General features: G+C 39.2%; 1 protein-coding gene across 1 annotated transcript in view; it reads left to right on the top strand.

Annotated features, from left to right (window-relative positions):
- Nucleotides 1-18,420, top strand: part of COL6A6 (collagen type VI alpha 6 chain) — a 105,993-nt gene that overhangs the window by 10,993 nt on the left and 76,580 nt on the right. Inside the window, 12 exon segments of the mRNA XM_034661824.1 lie at nucleotides 1,137-1,164; nucleotides 2,189-2,532; nucleotides 2,616-2,694; nucleotides 6,428-6,582; nucleotides 9,160-9,252; nucleotides 10,481-10,534; nucleotides 12,264-12,335; nucleotides 12,421-12,447; nucleotides 12,765-12,809; nucleotides 12,900-12,953; nucleotides 14,031-14,093; nucleotides 17,966-18,031. Coding sequence (XP_034517715.1) covers nucleotides 1,137-1,164; nucleotides 2,189-2,532; nucleotides 2,616-2,694; nucleotides 6,428-6,582; nucleotides 9,160-9,252; nucleotides 10,481-10,534; nucleotides 12,264-12,335; nucleotides 12,421-12,447; nucleotides 12,765-12,809; nucleotides 12,900-12,953; nucleotides 14,031-14,093; nucleotides 17,966-18,031 — 1,080 coding nt within the window.

Genomic DNA, 18,420 nt, shown 5'->3' with positions numbered 1-18,420 from the left:
GCCGAAAGTTGTCTAGCAGTAGCAGCGTCTTAGCCAGTCCATGACTAAAATTAAGCATTGGGTCGTCCCACTTAAGGACCTCCCCTGCATCCAGACTTCCACACCGTGGTTTGTGAGAACAAATCAAATGCTCAAAACACTAGTTTTGCTTCTCCTTGTTATCACACTCCACAGCAGTGCTGTGGACTCCCTTCTCAATCTATCCTGTGTTTATCGCCACTTTTCCATTCCCCTTCCTGCTATCCTAGGTTAATTCTTCATTATTTCTCTTTGGAAATCCAGTGTTAGCCTTCTGCCTAGCTCACTTCCCAAACCATCCCTCCCTTTGTTAGCTCTAAAGGGCTCCTGATTTGAGGGCAGATGTCTCTGTAGAGTTGGTAAGACCCTTTCTTCCATGAGAGCCCACTTGATAAAGATGGCCTGGTCTAATTGTATTTAGACACGTGGCTGCCAACTCTGGATTTGTTCCTCAAATTCATTCCTTTTATCACATTATTATGGGATCATTTGTCAGTTTGAATTAATTAAATAAACACAAGGAACTTATTTACTAATCTGGACAAAAAGTTAAAACACTAAATTTTTAGAGGGGACAGTTCCCAGGATCACTCAATGCCATTTGGCATTTCTGCCAATGTTCGTTTCTCAAAAGAAACTGTTTTCCTTGAAGGCCATGACCTAGTTTCGTTACTGGTTTTCTGTTCAGGGGCTAAAACCACGGTTGTCCCAGAGTGAAACTTTCAATCTTAAGATTGAAATGATAGGATATTGATTCAAGAGGAATTTTGGAAAGGACCTATTCTGATGCTTCCTCCTGACTAGTTTTTTTCCTCATCTCCCTTTCCAAATATCAGAGAAGGGATTTTTTTTTTTTTTTAAGAAAGTACCTATGGCAAAATAAGAAATAAAGAAAAACTAAAGAAAACCCACCGTTCGGGTGTTTTGATAACATTGATTTACCTCAAATGTCATGGTGAAAATTATCAGAGAAGGATTTATTTTCCCTCACCCAACTCTTTTCTCATTAAGCATGAATCAGGGTACAAGGGAGTGGAGGAAAAAATGAATCAAGCTACTGGCCCTTATTTTAAAATTTAAAAGTGACATTTTGATTTCAAAGACTTGCACATGTACAGCTGACCAGTGTGTCTGGTGGTAGTATAGGTGGGCATTTGTCTACACAACAGCTATCTGAAAAACTGCTTATCTGAACAAAGCAAACGAAAAATACATACTCTTCCCCCACCTCACCCTGCCTTTTTTTTTTTTAAAACAAGCAAGCTGGTTAAATTTGCTGGATTTACTGAACTTGTATCCAACTGAATTTGCTGGAAAATTTTGAAGTTTTTAGTCAACCTAAAAGTTCTGAAAAGAAGAGTGCATATGAACTATCATTTTATCCTTCTCTGATTATCTCCCCTTTAGGAGGCTCAGCTTAAATTATCAAGCCCCTTCTAGTTTCTCCAATGCTCAACATGTCTCTGGCATTAATAAGGATAAAAGCAAAGCAGTCTAAATGCGGAACCTCTCTAGGTATTTCTTGAATCTCCAGATGGCAGTGAAGGCACTGGAGCTTCCTGAGTGCCGAGCTCTGAAGGCAGTGCCATCTTTGACATAAACTAAGCAAGATCCCAAAGGATCTCTTGGAGTTTCCTTTTGCCTTTTTCTTTTCTGAGTGGATGTTAGAAGACAAAAAGAAGAATCAGATTGTTTTTAGAGAGATAAATCATTATAGCCATTCCTTTTGACAAGTCCTTTGTGATTTTTTCTAAATGACTCTCTATAGTTATTTCCCTTATAGTTATAATTTAATATCTGTCAAGTGACCTCAATTGGTAAGTAGCATGATATGAATTTACTATTTGAGACTGTTAACATTTCCACATACAACTTTAGATACTTAAATGATTTTGTGTGGCTTTTTCAGTGGCCACCATAAAGTCTCTCAGGACTTTGTTACAAAATCATCAAGATTTTATACCAGCTTAAAAAAATATTCTATACTTTCACAGGTTATAAAAGAGTGATTCTAACCCTCTTCCTTTATTCAGTCATGTTCTTTTTTGTTTTCCAACTTTATAACTGGAATCAAAATAAGAATTTCAAATACGTTGATTTAGATACAGCAAATAAGCCAAGTAAGGGTATTTGTTGATCTAATAAGTTATAATTTTCCCTTGAACCCTAGATTGTTTTGTGGACGTTGTGGTGGGATTTGACATCTCAACTCATGAGAATGGGCAGACTTTGCTTGAAGGTCAATCTTGGATAGAAACCTACCTTCAAGACCTCTTACATACCATCAGCTCCCTCAATGGGGTAAGCTGTGAGGTGGGTACAGAGACGCAAGTTAGCGTGGCTTTTCAAGTGACCAATGCCATGGAAAAATATTCACCCAAGTTTGAGATCTATAGTGAAAACATACTGAACAGCTTGAAGGATGTAACAGTAAAAGGACCATCTCTTCTCAACGCAAACCTCTTGAGTTCTCTATGGGATGCATTTCAGAATAAATCAGCTGCTCGAGGAAAGGTAAGCTGGTTTTACTTTCTCTGCTGGTCTATGGTTACAATGACATCCTTTTTACTCAATTTTCTTTTTGAATACTTTCCTAGGTGGTTCTCTTATTTTCAGATGGATTGGATGATGACATTGAAAAGCTTGAACAAAAATCTGATGAACTTAGAAAAGAAGGTATTGAGCATGGGGAAGAGTGGGAAAGGAGTGTTCACTGAGTTTATAACCTCAGAACTCAATTCTGGCTCTTAAGTTTTCAAGCACTCAAATAATCCTGAATCTGTCAACCAATATGCACTTGGGGGAGCAAATGAGCTCTCAGAACATTCTGGCATCTACTTTTTTCTTCATACACTATGTATGTGAAGCAGCACTGAATACAAGGTCCTACCCTTTCTCTCATATCACTGTTTGTCTTCTTCCTAAGCTTTCCTGGAGAATGTTCTGTCTCCTTTGGCCCACATTATCTAATATTGCTACTTTTTAGTGTCTGCAGAAGTGAACAGTGTATTTCTCCTTGACCAAGGAATAGAAGAATTGGACTGTTTTCTTTTGACACTGTTAAAGTTTCCAGAATCTCAAGCATTGTTGGACAAATCTACGCATGTTTCGGAGCTTTCTAATTAGTTCCTTCCTTCAGACCACAGATGCACCAGCCATGGTGCTTAGGAGTTTTTAAAGCACTGGCACTGGGCTTTTTGCTTTAGGAACGAATGCCCAGTCTGACTTATTGTCAGTTCTTACAAAATGTGGATCAGTGGAAGAAAAATGAATCCACATGTTCTGGTTTGACTAAGAATAGAAATACTTTCCTGTAAGTGGATGCTATTAGTGCCCCCACCCAGACCCCCTTTCTAAGCAGGTTCCCCCATCCTCCAGCTACTGTGACTTTTGGCTGCTAGAAACTCACAGGTTCTCCTTTCTCTGAAGAATTGCTGTCAGCCGGTGGAAGCCGTGTCACCCGGAAGGTTACTTACCACCCCACCCCTAGGCAGCAGGTAGAGTACAAGGAATTGGACCTTAAAATGGCACCAGTTCTGTGGTATAATTTATGTTCCAGAGATCCCCATGGGATAAGGCTGAAACTAGTCTTCAGCTGAAACACTATCTTCCTCAGATCCTTCCCCTGCCCTATCTTGCTTTCTTTACCCCTTCTTCTAAGAGTGCTTCCTCAATAAATTGTATGCAGTTTATCCAAATCCCTTTCTCAGGCTCTGCTTCTAGAGAACCTGACCTAAGACACCTGCTTAGGCTGCTCGCAGGTTAGCTCCTAGAAGCTGGAAGGATCTGTCCTTTCTGTTCGGTTCTCTCTCCTCAATCTTAAACAAATTGAAAAGTTAGCTGTATTTACAGCTGAAAAGTAAGACTTTCTATTTTGCCCTTTATTTGCTAAAACTGCTTTCCTCTTATTCTTTCAAGTCTTGGACATTTTTTTTATGACATACAGTAGAGATGTTAATGAAGACTGAGAACAAGACCCTAGAGTGCTTAATTTGGGTGGGTAGGGTGGTTTTTTTTTTTTTTTTAATTTCAGCTTTTCTTTTGTGGTGAAAACGATATATCTTTTGCAGACAACGTAAGAGTTTTCTCCAGGAAGTTTCACTCAGAACACCCAGATTTCTAAGACCAGCCTTCTTTTTCCCAACTTCCAGGGAGGAACTATTAAATGAGTTTCAACCTCAGAAGCTAGATTTTTAATATCCTCAAAAATTTCTTGAATGGGAAAAATAAAGGGATGATGGCCATAATATTTTTTGAAAAATGTTAAATTGCTCTCAATATGAACAAGGAGGACCTCTAGCTCTGGCTTCCCATGTTTAAATATATATGATTTCATTTGATGCTTGGCCCTGTGATCCACTAACCTAGGAGAGGCTCCCTAATTTGGGGCCAGGTATCTATACATATAAACTGTGCACTCACCATGAGATAAGAGGAGACCTGGAGAAAGGGATACTCAGTGGTGGATGTGGCTTTATAACTAATCCACATGGATTGGGGTTTGAATTCATTTAGTTTTTTTAAAATCTAGTGCTCTAGAATCTTCTCAGTGATTCTTCTTTCACTTTTTGAAATCTTTTCTTAACTTATTTTTAGGAATTGTATTTAAGATCTTTTGGCTTTTTATTGGATGAGTCTGAAAGGAGCAGGATTGGAGTCCCCCATCCTGAGGAAAGCAGTTACAAGTAATAGTTATATGCACGATTTGCTGCAAATCAACAATCCCATGATTCTCATAACTCTTAAATTTTTACATTTCTTGGAACTTACAAGAAAAATCAGATGTAAGATTTCCCCCCTTATAAATAGATCCATTAGCATGCCTTCTCTTGATCAGTAAACTCCTTTGATGAACTCAGCATTCCTCATTGTCTATCCCAGCCCCCTCCACTGTCCCTTTTCTCCTTGTCATTCTCATTCCTGAAAGAGTGACTAATGCTTTGAGATAAGCCAGAGATATCAACACTAAAATGAGGGAAGTCCTGGTAAATCAGGAACAAGTTGGTCACCCTATTCTTTGGTGTTTTTTCATTTATTCCACCTCAGCCAACCTGTTTTCCACTCTTAGAACTTGAGCCTCCCCAGTATGTCCCTGAAACTTTATTCTCCTCATTCTCTTCTTCCTCTCACCCAAAATCAATCATTCAGAATCATACATACACGTAGAAGACATTCTTAACTCTCAGGTCTGTGAACATTTCTTTATTCTAGTCCGTTGGCTTCTAAGTCCCATCTAAAGATGTCTTCACTCATCCATGATGAAATGAGAAAACTTACGCCAGTGGAGTCAGGTTTTCATAAAGCTAAGTTTATTCAATTGTAGGACTGCTCTTTACTCTGTTTATGTCCTTAGCATATTTTTGTTATTAAAATGTCTTTTGATTATAGGCTTTGGATTGAGGCTATCCTGGTGAAAACCTAAAAATACCATTCAAGCCAGTCATTTAACCTCTCCAAGCTTCAGTTCACTTATCTGTAAAATACAGCTATAATTCTACATACCCCTACATTGGATTCGTAGCTTACAAGTAAGCTAATGCATGGAAAGCACTTAACTGACTTCCAGGCACATAGTAACTATTAATAAATGAGAGCACGTTGTTACTATGGTTATCTCCACCATAAGGATAGCCAGGGTTTTTACTGGTATCATTGGATGTTTGTATCGATCAGTACTTTATCATTTCATGTTTGTATCAATTAATACTTTGCTAAGTAAGTCAAAACCTTCTGTTAGTCCCTTACAGTTTTTTTTGAAATATTCTGGTCTATAAAATTCCAAAATTTATGAGCTATAGCTCTGGATGATTGTAAGTCATTTGTTTCTAACCACCTGACAAGAGGTCTCTTACGGTCTTACAGTCTCTGACTGTAATTCCAGCTGGATCCTCGAATCCTTAAGAGGTCATTGTAGCTGTGCCTCTCCAGCTACTGTGCATATGAATCATGTGGTGATTTTACAAAAATACAGGTCCTGATTCTGTAGGTAATTCTGTACATCTGAGAAGTTCCCAGGTGGTATAAGTGCTGCTGTCCAAGGATCCCCCTTGAATGGCAAACATTTAGAACATTTGCTTTCTTGATACGTCCATTCCTCTGTATCTTAGTATACTCTACGGACCCTTTTTATATCATTATATCTCATTTCAAATCACCCCAGAACTGGAAGTTCTTTTGTAATATCCCCTGCCTCCAATTTAATGAGCTTTGAAAAATGTAATTCCTTTTGTTCTCTGATGGTAATCTTGTCACTTGTCAGTTTTACATTGCATGGTTGGTGGAAGTAGACAATAAAATGAGTGTTCCTCTTGCAACTGGTTTCCTAGAACAACAACTTAGGTACATATGCAAAAAAGATTAAAAGAGCCAAACCCACCTCACCCGGAGAATTGTAAACTGTGTTGGATAGGCCTGAATGCCCTCGTAACTGTTGCTCTGGATGGAGCCACTGATTCAAGTGACCTGGCCGATCTTCTCTACATTGAATTCGGGAAAGGGTTTGAGTACAGGACCCAGCTCACTATTGGAATGAGGGACCTCGGGAGCCGACTGTCAAAACAACTGGTAAGTTACTTAGAAAAGGCTGGTGAGTTTAAATTTTCTATTTTTTACATAGATTTCATATTTATGCTTACGAATTTGAACTTTGTTCACTTGGGCGTGAATAAAAGACTTTTCTGAATTAGGGAACAGCCTAAATAAGAGAGTGTTTGGAAAAAAAAAAAAAAGGAACATGGCAGAGATTTGTCAAAGCATGTTTCATTAATATACTTGGCAGAAAAGGGAAGAAATTTATAGCACCTACAATCCTGCCCGAATTACAGTCACTGAATGTAAGCACTGGAGGGAATCAGAGGTGACAGGGTGAACCCACTGCTCCCTCAGCCAGCTGGTTTTCACATCCCATGTGGATCGTAAGTGTCGCAGCTCACTGCAGTGAGTAGAATTCGCGTGTTTACGATGTGTATTTTCCCTGCAACACGGCTTGTAAAGGAGAGCCGATTGCACTTGGAGTTGAACCAAAGGAAGAGCAGCCTGCCGCGGTGTTGGAGGAAGAACAGAGCAACATGATGATGGACTTCCTGTGTTGTACTGTGTGTGAGATCGAAAGCTTTGTCAATGTCTTGACTGCGGTGTTTGCCTTGTGAACGCCTTTTTAGAACCTAACGTTTGTATGGACGCATTCCAGTCCTAGTTCTTTCATAAATGTACAAGGATTCAAACTAGAGTGACGAAGGGTTACCAGATTATGTGGCACCACTTTCACCTTAATAGCTGGCAAATAGGGGCGCCTGGGTGGCACAGCGGTTAAGCATCTGCCTTCGGCTCAGGGCGTGATCCCGGCATTATGGGATCGAGCCCCACATCAGGCTCCTCCACTATGAGCCTGCTTCTTCCTCTCCCACTCCCCCTGCTTGTGTTCCCTCTCTCGCTGGCTGTCTCTATCTCTGTCCAATAAATAAATAAAATATTTAAAAAAAAATAGCTGGCAAATAATCTCTCGTTTGCTTATGATTTATAAATTCTATAATCACGTCAAGACACTTTCTAATAACACGCTAGCTCCTGCTATTTTTCACCTGTAGAATTTGTATATAAATAGATGTTTAAACACCATCAGTTCACTAAAAATAATTACTTCAAGAATATGGGAGTTTTGTTGGAATTGCTTTTCTATATGAGAAGACCGTGTCTCTTTTACAAAAGGTCTTTTTTTTTTTTTCTATTTTTTTTTTCCTGTCTTTGAAATCTGTTTTGGTAATTCATAGAGGGAGGAAGTTATTCTTCAAAACAGGCCTGTCAGTATTTCAATATGACATCAATGCTATATTGTCAAAGAAAAACTTAATTTTAGAAATGGATCAATTTTAATGTTAATAGTAAAAGATCTAATGCTGTAGTAAAAGATCCAAATAAAATTGGCATTTTCTAATATAAAATCACAGAATCTAGTTGGTTATTTGATTTCACACATTTCAAGTTTTATTGGTTTTTCTGACATTTTCAGGGAAAATTTTTTTCTAACGGCTGAAAAGGAACATTGTATAATGAACACAAAGCACAATTGCCAAATGATGATTATTAAAAAAAAGATTTTCATTTTTCATCCCACTAGAATTTTGATGGGAAACTTTTCAACACAAAGATTGATTCTGCCCCATCAAGGCCAAGCATGGTGTTTACTGCAAACCAAATTTCCCTAAAAATCTTATACGGGTTAATTGTAGAAATGCAGTGGAATATGTCAATTTTTCAGAGGATGACTAGGTTCAAGATAAAATTCACTGATATATTTTTCAATATATAATATGGGTTTTCAGCCTGGGAAAAAGGGCCATCTTCTCCCCATTCCCCCATGCTCTACAGCAAGGGTTTTGGAAATGTTGAGTGTGTAATTGGTGTTTTTGAAATCCTATCACATAAACTTTTCTGGAAGTGTTTACCATTGGACTCCATTCCAAGCACTATGGCATTGGGCACTGTCTAAATCCTCTAGCATACAAAGATTTCACTAAACAGGGAAAGGAGAAAACAACATTTTATTTAACAAAATATTGGGGGCAGAATTATATGAGGTAATCAGCAACATCATGGTCAGTGCTGGGATGGGGTGGGAACAAGAGATCACATTAATAAATTAGTATGCAATGAGTTGGCCATGGCTAAACTAATAGCATTTTGAGAATACAAAAACCTCTTTGAGGAAACAAGCCATAAGAGACCCTTAATAGAGCACAAACTGAAGGTTGATGGAGGGAAGTGGGGGATGGGCTAGATGGGTGATGGGATTAAGGAGGGAGCTTGCTATGATGAGCACTTGGTGTTGTATGTGAGTGATGAATCACTGAATTCCACTCCAGAAATCAATATTGTACTTTATGTTAAGTACCTAAAATTTAAATTAAAATAAAACAAACCTCTTTGAGTTGATACTGAAGTCCTCCTAGGGTGGAAAATGCAGACCACAGAAGAAAGGATAGCAGCTAAAGAATGTCTCATGCACTCTCTCTGAAGCATGGTTACTTTAATGGGGAACAGGTTTCTGAAACTGGAAGAAGTCTGAATGACACCGTTGAGCATGTATGTGTGATTTGGGAAACAATGCCACCCAATGTCACGTATTTCTTACTCTTCCCCAAGGTTAATGTTGCTGAAAGGACATGCTGTTGTTTATTCTGCAAGTGCATTGGAGGGGATGGCATAATGGGGGATCCTGGACCACCAGGGAAAAAGGTGATTTTAGTTAAGATTTATGGCTCACTTTATTTGAATGTAGTGTGTCTTTCAGACATGGGTTTAGGTGGAAATAAAGGATGATTTTAACTTCTAGATAGATCTTCTGAGGTAACCACTTATTCTCCATGACAATTAGATAGTCCTGACTTTCCCTTGGCATTCTAAATTGGAGTCTTCTAAAAAAAACTTTCAGTGCAAGTGTCAGGAGGAAGAACTGCCAAGATCCTTGACTATCTAGTGTTCCAGCAGTGACGACAACAACTCCGAGAAATCAACTGTGATCTCTGTGTTGAATCATAAAAACCTCCTAAATATCAATGTCATTTCAATTTCCATTTTTAATGACTGCAGAGTCATTTAAATGAAGTAGGGCATGGTTTTTGGTAGTCTGCTGATAAGCAAATTAGGTCAGCTCACCCTTTCCTCACAAAAGATGCGGCAATGTTTCAGTCAGCTTTAGCCAGACCAAAAGTGTCACAGATGTATGCACAAAAGTGCCAATCACAAAACAGTAGCCAACAATAGATTTATGTATTTCCCAACCAAAAAAAATTTACGTAGTCTTAAAAAAATAGGATTTGGGGCTTTAAGAAACGCTAAAATATGTACGAACATACTAAGTATGTGTTTAATAATTTCAATACTGCTTATTTACATGTGTGTTTGATTTGTGGAATAATTTGTAGATAGCACCGTAACTCCCAAATCAACATGTTCGTGTCTCTGAAGAAAATTTTCGGACTATTTCCTGAATGCTTCAACTTTATGTAAGGGGAATGGTAGATTTTTTTTTTTTTTAAAGCTGGGCTCAGAAAAAATGAAAAGAAATGTGTGTGGTCTATTTTCCTATGTGTAGCATAAATCCTTAAAAAGATTTTTTTTAATGAAAAGGGGATAATTTAGTCTGTCAAGGGCAAATATAGCTGTGTTCACTTGAAGCTTTGTCTGAGAAAAAATATTCCAGCACTGTATATAACCCCAGAGGGAGTTATGGATGGCATTAGGGTCCACACATGCACACACCCTTGAGTTATCTGGCTCCTTGTTTCAAAACTACATTTATTTTTATGTGTATAAATACAGCCTAAGTTGTGGAGGGAAGATTTTTTTTTTCAAACTCCCGTAATTCTACATAAAGTAAAACTATAGTTAAAGATTTTTGCTTGATTAGCTTTGGTTTTCGGTCTGTGGAGGGCTAATGCATTCTTTGTTTCCTTATTTCCAGGGATCCCCAGGTTTTAAAGGCAGTGAGGGCTATCTGGGAGAGGAAGGTATTGCTGTAAGTCAAGGTTTTTTTCACCTCTATTTATTCCTGAGAACATATCTACAATAGGAAATCGTTTGTGTCAATTCGGAAGGAAACAAGAAAAGTCAGAATCTAAGAATTCATGTACAAAATCTGAGGTCTTTTCTAATTCTCATCGGGCTTTGCTTCTGGTGGTCAATAATGGTTTATTAACCTACTGTCTCCTCTTTGGCTGTTCACCAATGCTGCACAATGAACTTAATGCGAAAGTTATTTTCTTCACCAGGGGACTCAAATCACTGCCATTTCCCCCTTCCTGATCCATTTTGCACAGGTAAACCAACTCCCCAAATTATTTATGAAGGACTTCCACTCTTTCTCACATCCATCTATCCATTCATCCATCCACCCATCCTTCTTTTCTTCTTCCATCTGTGCGTTCATTTAACAATTATATATTTGAGCATCTCGCCATTTACCATAATAAGTAAACTTCTCCATTCATGTATTCATCCCACAAATATATACTAAGGCATTCTACCATGTTTCAGGCACAGTGCTAGACCCTAGAAATAAAAAAAAAATATATGATTCCTATCTCAGGTAACTTCAGACTACTGGAAAGGCAAATGAGACGACCTGTTTCCAGTTGCTATACACAAGGACTGTTCTGATGGTACAATGAGGTGCATTTTGGCAAAGCATAACAGAACAAATACCTAAACAGCCTTAGTAGCAGCTGAGGCTTGGGGAGGGAAGGCTGCAAACAAGGGGTAAGGCTTGGGCAGACATCTGAAGCAGACATCGAGAAATAGATATTTCTTCAGGCAAAGTTTGTGGGGGAGAACTTATTACTAGAGAGAGAACAATGTGTTCAAGGGTCTGTAACTGAGAGAATTTGTGTGTGTGTGTGTGTGTGTGTGTGTGTGTGTGTAACGGCACATAGCCAACATGGTTGGAACCCAGGACACAGTGAGGAGGTTATGTGGCAAGCAAGACCCAGATTATTGAGAATCTTGAATATCCTACAGAAGATTTAGTGTCTTCCAGTTGATGGGCAGTCACTGAATGATATTGAGCACAGGAGTAAACATGACGGGGGCATGGATTTAGAAAGCTTACTCAGGCAGTGTATGGATGCTAATAAGGTAGGGGTAACGGTAGAAGTCTTGCAGTAGTAGGTGCAAGACAAAACAGTCCTAATCTTAGTTGGGGACACTATGAGTGGGTGTGTTACGGAGAATGAATGTATGCAATTGTGACCTGGGGAGAGAGAAGCAGAGGATGATCTCTTTGTTTTCAGATCACAAGACCACGTAGACTAGTGGGGTTACCAAGACAAGGATTGTAGGAATGATATTTGGTGAAAGAAAGAAAGAAAAAAAAGGAAGATGGGTTTTGGATTAGAGATCATACTTAGATCTTGGATCACACCTAGAGCACCCTTCTCTGGTGCTTCGCCAGTTCTTCATTATCTGTTCCTGGAACATCTCCTGAAATTTTGAGAATACATTCGAGCGGCCACTTGTCTGTGTTATTTAGACACCACCCTACCTAGGGCAGCATCCAGGTGGGATCCAAAGCGAAGGGCTGTCATCAGAGTAGTTCTGACTTACTCCCATTCTCAGGTTAAATAAGCATGAATTCTAGATTGTAAACCACTAGCAATTACACATTTTTTTTTCCAACACAAAACCTGTAAAATTTCTAAGAATCCAGAGTACAATGGAAAAAGCTCATCTAGGTATGTTCTCTTCCTCAGGGAGACAGAGGAGCCGGTGGACCAGTGGGAGAGCAAGGTATTAAGGGATGCGATGGTGCCAAAGGTCCTAAGGTAAAGGTTGCATAAGGCAGTGTGAAGTCTTCCCAACATTAATTCCACTTCCTTACACTAACCACTGTGTCCTTTCTATTTTCAGGGAAACAGGGGACTAAATGGACAGGAGGTATGGTACCAATCATATCCACTTATCTGCCCATCTGCTATCTAGAAATATTTTTATTTTTTAGAAACTACTGAGCAGTAGATCATACAAATGAAGTTTCTCTTGATCTTCCTTTATTGCCAGTCATTTGATTTTGCTTATCTTGTCTTTTATTGCAGGCAATGTGTATTATTCACAGTTGCTATTACTTGGTAACCTTTGTTATTATTCAGGACTAGGCTGTCTATGAAAGACAAAACTGGACTTTTGTTTGATGCCTGACTTCTTTTCACATAAATGTGTAATACACTCTATTCTGATCTCATCTGTCTTTTCAGGGAGAAGTTGGAGAAAGCGGAGTTGGAGGATTACATGGAGAACAGGTAGAGCCTTCTCTTTGTCCCAAAAAGGGCCCTTCCGAGCTACTTCTCATCAAAAAAATGGAAATTTGAGTTTATTCCTCTGTTTTTTAGGGTGAGAGTGGTCTTCCTGGAGAAAAAGGAGAAAAGGGTGATGAAGGATCCCAGGTAGGGATTCAATAAAGAGACAACATGAAAAATGTCCTGGTGATTAGAGGTGTGACTAACAGAGTAGAACAGCTACCCTAGGGGTATCGTCAGCGAGTGCCACAAAATTGCTTTGTGCCAATCACAAAACCTCAACTGCATACAACAATCAACATTTATTTCCTACGTGTCTGAGGTTTGCAGCCCAGATCCCTGGTCTAGGCTGAGCGTGGCTGACCTTGGCTCAGCTGTCTGTAGGTTGGCTGGCGGCCTTATTCCTCATGTCTCTTAACCCTCCTCCTAGGACCAGGCAGCACTGTCTGGCTGGGCTGGCCGTCACCTTTGCATGGCCGTGGCAGATGCAACAGGGAGCAAGTAGAAACACACAGGTTCTCTTAAGGCCTAGACTTGGAACTCTTCCAGCAACACTTCCATCTCTTTCTGTTGGCCAGATTAAGTCATGGCCAAACTCGGGGGTTAGGGATTCTTGTTCCACGACAGCTGGAAAGCATTACAGAGTTGCATGGCAAAGGGCATAGATACAGAAGTAAAGAATTAGGGCCATTAATGAAAAGCAGCTACCACGCTAAGAATGGTAGCAGGGTGTTAACAGGAGTTTGTGGGGCGGGGCAGCACATTTAAAGTGTGTGCCACTCATTCCCGTCTAGAGCAGATGCCAACAGCAGCCATACTTCCATCATCCACTTTGTCTGTCTTTGGGGTGTGAACAGCTGAGTCAGAAACCCAGTTTCTAGCTGATAAACCACCTTGGAGAAAATGGATAATGTTTCTGAATCTCAGCTGCTTCATTAAAAGAAAGATACAAACAATACTCGGTTTATAAAGTAGCTATAAAAACTAAGACAACAAATGTGTCTGGAATACAGACTTCATCACTGTGGTAAATAATTGAGATCACTCTTACATTATTTATATGATGCCTGAAACTATTTTTTTGTTTGGTTGTCCATCTGTCCAGTTTAACAATAACTCTAGTAGAAAAAATTTAATTATTCAGGGAGAAGATAAGCTCTTTGTTTTTACCAATGTTATTAAAAATTTTTGTCTTATCCTTCTTCTGATTTGCGTTATCTTTAGGGAAGCCCAGGAAAGCGAGGAGTTTCTGGTGACCGAGGTGCAAAGGGCCAGCGAGGAGACCCTGTAAGTGCCGGGCTTGTGTGGGCTGTGAGCTAAACATCAGCTTCTGGTAAGAAAGCCCCAATTAGGACACTACGATAGCAATCCTGAGTTTAGATCATCACAGGCACAACTATTGTGGAATTTTAAAAGCAGCTCCCTGGTGCTGCATCCTCTTCATCTATGGAATGAGCATGGACAGTGAGAAGATCTTGTCCATCGTTGGCGCATTTGTTTTTTGAGAATGCGTCTTCAGAATTGATACTGTGCTTCAGAGCCATGAAGGAATTCCAATCCCCTCCATTCTCTTCCTCTGAGTAGCTCAAAATATGATAGGGTGGAAGAAACAAAGCCATCTCTTTTCTTCCAGTCTCCAAGAGTCTTTCCCAGCTAAGAATATGAGCTTAATTTTCTTGAATCCAAGCCAGCTAGGACCGTATCAGGCAAAACCTGATATGACACAAAGGTGCCTGCTCTCCTGGATATGACCTGGCTGAATAGGCAGGACCCACACCAATGCAGGGGATCTGCCATGTCCAGTGAAACATCAGTACTATAGGACTTCCATCATCCCGCCCACACAAAAGGAAGTCTCCAAAATCTTAACGAATTAGGATTTAAGTTTGTTTATTAGACTTTTCCACTGAGATATAATTGACATAGAACATTGTGTAAACTTAAGGTATTATAAGGTACTGATTTGATAACATTTATATATTGCAATATGAGCACCACCATAGGGTTAGGTAACTCCTGTATCGTGTCCCAGAATTAGGATTTCTTTTTTTGTGATGAGACACTTAAGATCTAATCTCTTAGCAACTTTGAAGTGTATGATACGGTACTGTTGTCTGTAATCACTATGCTGGACATCTGGAACGTACTTTTGAACTATAACATCGGAAAAGTACATGTTACAAATGCACAGCTTGATGAATGTCAATGTACCTGTGTACTCACCACCCAGGTGAAGAAATAGGACATCCCAGAAACCACCCCCCCATGTCTACTTCAGTCATTACCAGCCCCTCCCAAAGGTAATCACTGTACTAAAACCATAAATTAGTTTTACCAATATCCCTGAACTTTAAGTAAGTGGAATCATAAAGGATACACTTCTGTTTCTGGCTTCTTTTGCTCAAGTTTATGCTTGTGAGATTCACCCATGTTGTGGGTGACCATGGTTCATTCAGTCTCATTAAGCTTAAGCCTTTTAAGCCAGTTTTCAAAAATCTTTGTACTCCTTTACACTTCCACCAGCAACATACCATAGCAGTGTACTATACACACACATCAGAATGGCTAAATTTTTAAAAAACTGACCATAACAAGTGCTGGTAAGGATGTGGGGCAACTGGGAAGCTCACAGGACTTTGTATACTGGAGGAGGAGTTATTGAAGACAATGGATTGATCAGAGAAAGAATTTAGTGCAACATATTGAGAAATATAAATGTTAGGTATACATTGAAGGTAACTTTTAAAAGCAGAGGAATTGGCCCTTGAAGACTACATTATTCAGTAAGTGATGTTTTCTGATAATGGTCTGATGACCTGAGAGTTTTGAAACAACTTCAAAGTATCTAATTAGAAACAAAAAACTATCCATAAGTAAAAATAATAAATAGTAGTTCAAAAGACATTTCAGTCATCTACATATGAAGGCTAAAAATTTCCTTTGGATATTGCTATAAAATTGCCATGCACTTTGGTCAGAACCCCCCCAACTGTCTGCTAAATTGTCTGTATGATTACTTAACACTTTCAAAAGAATCTGAATAATGTAAGACGGTTTCATTTCTTTTTTAACGTTCTATGACTTCGAGATGGCTGAAAATGCAACCCACTAGAACTTCTATGATGTGCTGTTTGTCACGATACTAATTTTAGATAGTTTTTTGATGCATGGTAATTCTTGGAGATTGGGAGTATACATCTCAAATCGAAGATAATTCTCTGAGCCTTTTTACATGTGGTTTTTATGGGTTACTATTCCAGAAAAAATTTGGGAGAGCAAGATTGATTGAATAAATAGAACCCACACATGATCAGATTATTCATAGGAATGCATACGAATGGCACAAATTCCTGAAAATCTGTGCATATTCAGACAGAACTTCCGATCACATGAAAGCTAATTTGGCTGTTTGGAATTTCCCATTTTTAAAAATCTCATGTAATCTCATGTGATACTGGGGAGAAAACTGAACCAGATCATTTGAGCTACAAAGTTTAGTAAGGTTCATCATTCTAAAACATACCATTATTAGAAGTCCATGTTGAATCATAAATTTGTGTTAGATGATGCTCTTTTGTCCAGTTGCATAGAAAGAAATTGAAAGACTGGACAGATCATATTCAGACTGACCAAACAACTAGGATGTTCTATTCTGTAGAATGTGCTAGTGTATGACTTTTTAAATTCCATCTCTTCAATTAAATAGTTTGGAGTTGGACCTCAGTAAGTTATTTATACATCCAGTGGAATAAAATTTTGGACTTTACATTATCTTCCTTTTCCGTTGTGCCAAAATACGATTCTCTAATATTGTGATTTAGGTACACCTTGCTTGGAAAACTTAACAGACAAATATTTAAACTTAAAATAGAAATTGTGGAAAATAATCTTCGGTATGTGGGGGAGAGAATTTTTCACATAAATTCTGATAATCGTAGTTATAAAGTAAATTCTAAGCTCATCTTTTTGTCTCTGGTAGCCTATAAACTCTGTAAATGTAGAAACTATTTGTTTAAAAATCTTTCTAGGGGCGCCTGGGTGGCACAGCGTTTTAAGCGTCTGCCTTCGGCTCAGGGCGTGATCCCGGCTTTATGGGATCAAGCCCCACATCAGGCTCCTCCGCTATGAGCCTGCTTCTTCCTCTCCCACTCCCCCTGCTTGCATTCCCTCTCTCGCTGGCTGTCTCTATCTCTGTCAAATAAATAAATAAAATCTAAAAAAAAAAAATCTTTCTAAGTATCTGGAACAATGACATGTCCCTGTTGGTGATCTCAAATTACTTATTGATTGATGAAGGTAATCTGGGCTGCTATCAGCCAAACAGCCCAGCAGCTGGCACTCAGCAGGACTGGATAATTCTTGTCCCCTCTCAATTTATTGTAGCATTGACTGAACTGACTGGCTCAATTGATTGTCCCAGCATCATGGCGATACTGCTTTATTGGTGGTCCTAACTATCCAAGATAGAAAGCTTTCAGTTTGGCCTGCTAAGGATAATATCCCACAGAGAGTTCCTGCTAGAATGTTTGTATGAATATTGGGCAAAACTCAAGATTCCAGAGTTTTCTGAGAACTGGCATAGTAGCAGTGAACATATGGGGCTAGAAGGTTACCAGGTGTCCAAGAGGAGAAAGAGAGAATGGACGGCGGATACAGTCCTCAGTGCTGCTCAGTGTACTTATGTTGTGGTGGAACCCATTACAAATGTCTCCCTTCTCGCAAAGGTAGGGGGGAGTAAAAATCTAACAATCTCAAGTATAAACTTGTGTAGGCCCCAAGAAAGAAGAGCAAACGTTAAGAGAACAGATGGCAGTAGTAAGAAGGGGTACCTCCAGACCCAGGATGAGAACTGTCATAGACACAAGCCATGTCACCCTTGCTTTTCTTGGCGATGCCTTCTGTGGTGAGCTCTTGCTTCCCCTACCCCCACCTCCCCCCAACATATGCTCACCTTCGGTCCTCACTCTGTTCTGATAATGCAGAATACAGGAGGAAAAGAAATCATGTGTAAGCCATTTGTAATTTTTAGCTATCTATGCTTTTAAATGGATTGCACTTATTTTGTCAATTTTGGGGGGGGGAGTGAGTAAATGTGTTATATGCAGTTACATTTTTAAGGGAGTCGTTCAAAATTTTTCTCTTTATTTTCTGTTTTTTAGGGAGTTCCTGGATTTGACAATACCATAGAAGGACCTAAGGGCTTGAAAGGAGAACGTGGAAGACAAGTAATGATGTGGGCATTTGAAAGTAAACTTGTAACGATGTGACATACTTGATACAGAAAAAACATTTTTAGGAGCAAAACTATCTCTTCCTCTTCCTTATCTGCTACTCTAGGATTCAAAAAACATTCCCTTGTTCTTCTGAATTTGGGGTGACTTGCTTCACCAAGCCCTGCCCTTGAGGTCTTCATTTATGAATGCAAACATCTAATCCCCAACTTAAAATGTAGGGCTAGCTGATGGAAAGAATAAGCCAGTAAATTGTTGGCCTTCCCAGGGTACGGAAGTTATATACCCTAAGAAGACACCATATTATTTGTAGTACGTGATAGAAAGAAAAGATCTGGTAGATCTCTACAGCTTACACGCTCAATGCAAATCTCTTGCGATTA

The sequence above is a fragment of the Ailuropoda melanoleuca genome, chromosome 6 (assembly GCF_002007445.2).
Source record: "Ailuropoda melanoleuca isolate Jingjing chromosome 6, ASM200744v2, whole genome shotgun sequence".
NCBI classification, from domain to species: Eukaryota; Metazoa; Chordata; class Mammalia; order Carnivora; family Ursidae; genus Ailuropoda; species Ailuropoda melanoleuca.
The sequence above is the reverse complement of the archived record's forward strand: the minus strand, read 5'-3'. Positions and strand labels throughout refer to the sequence as shown.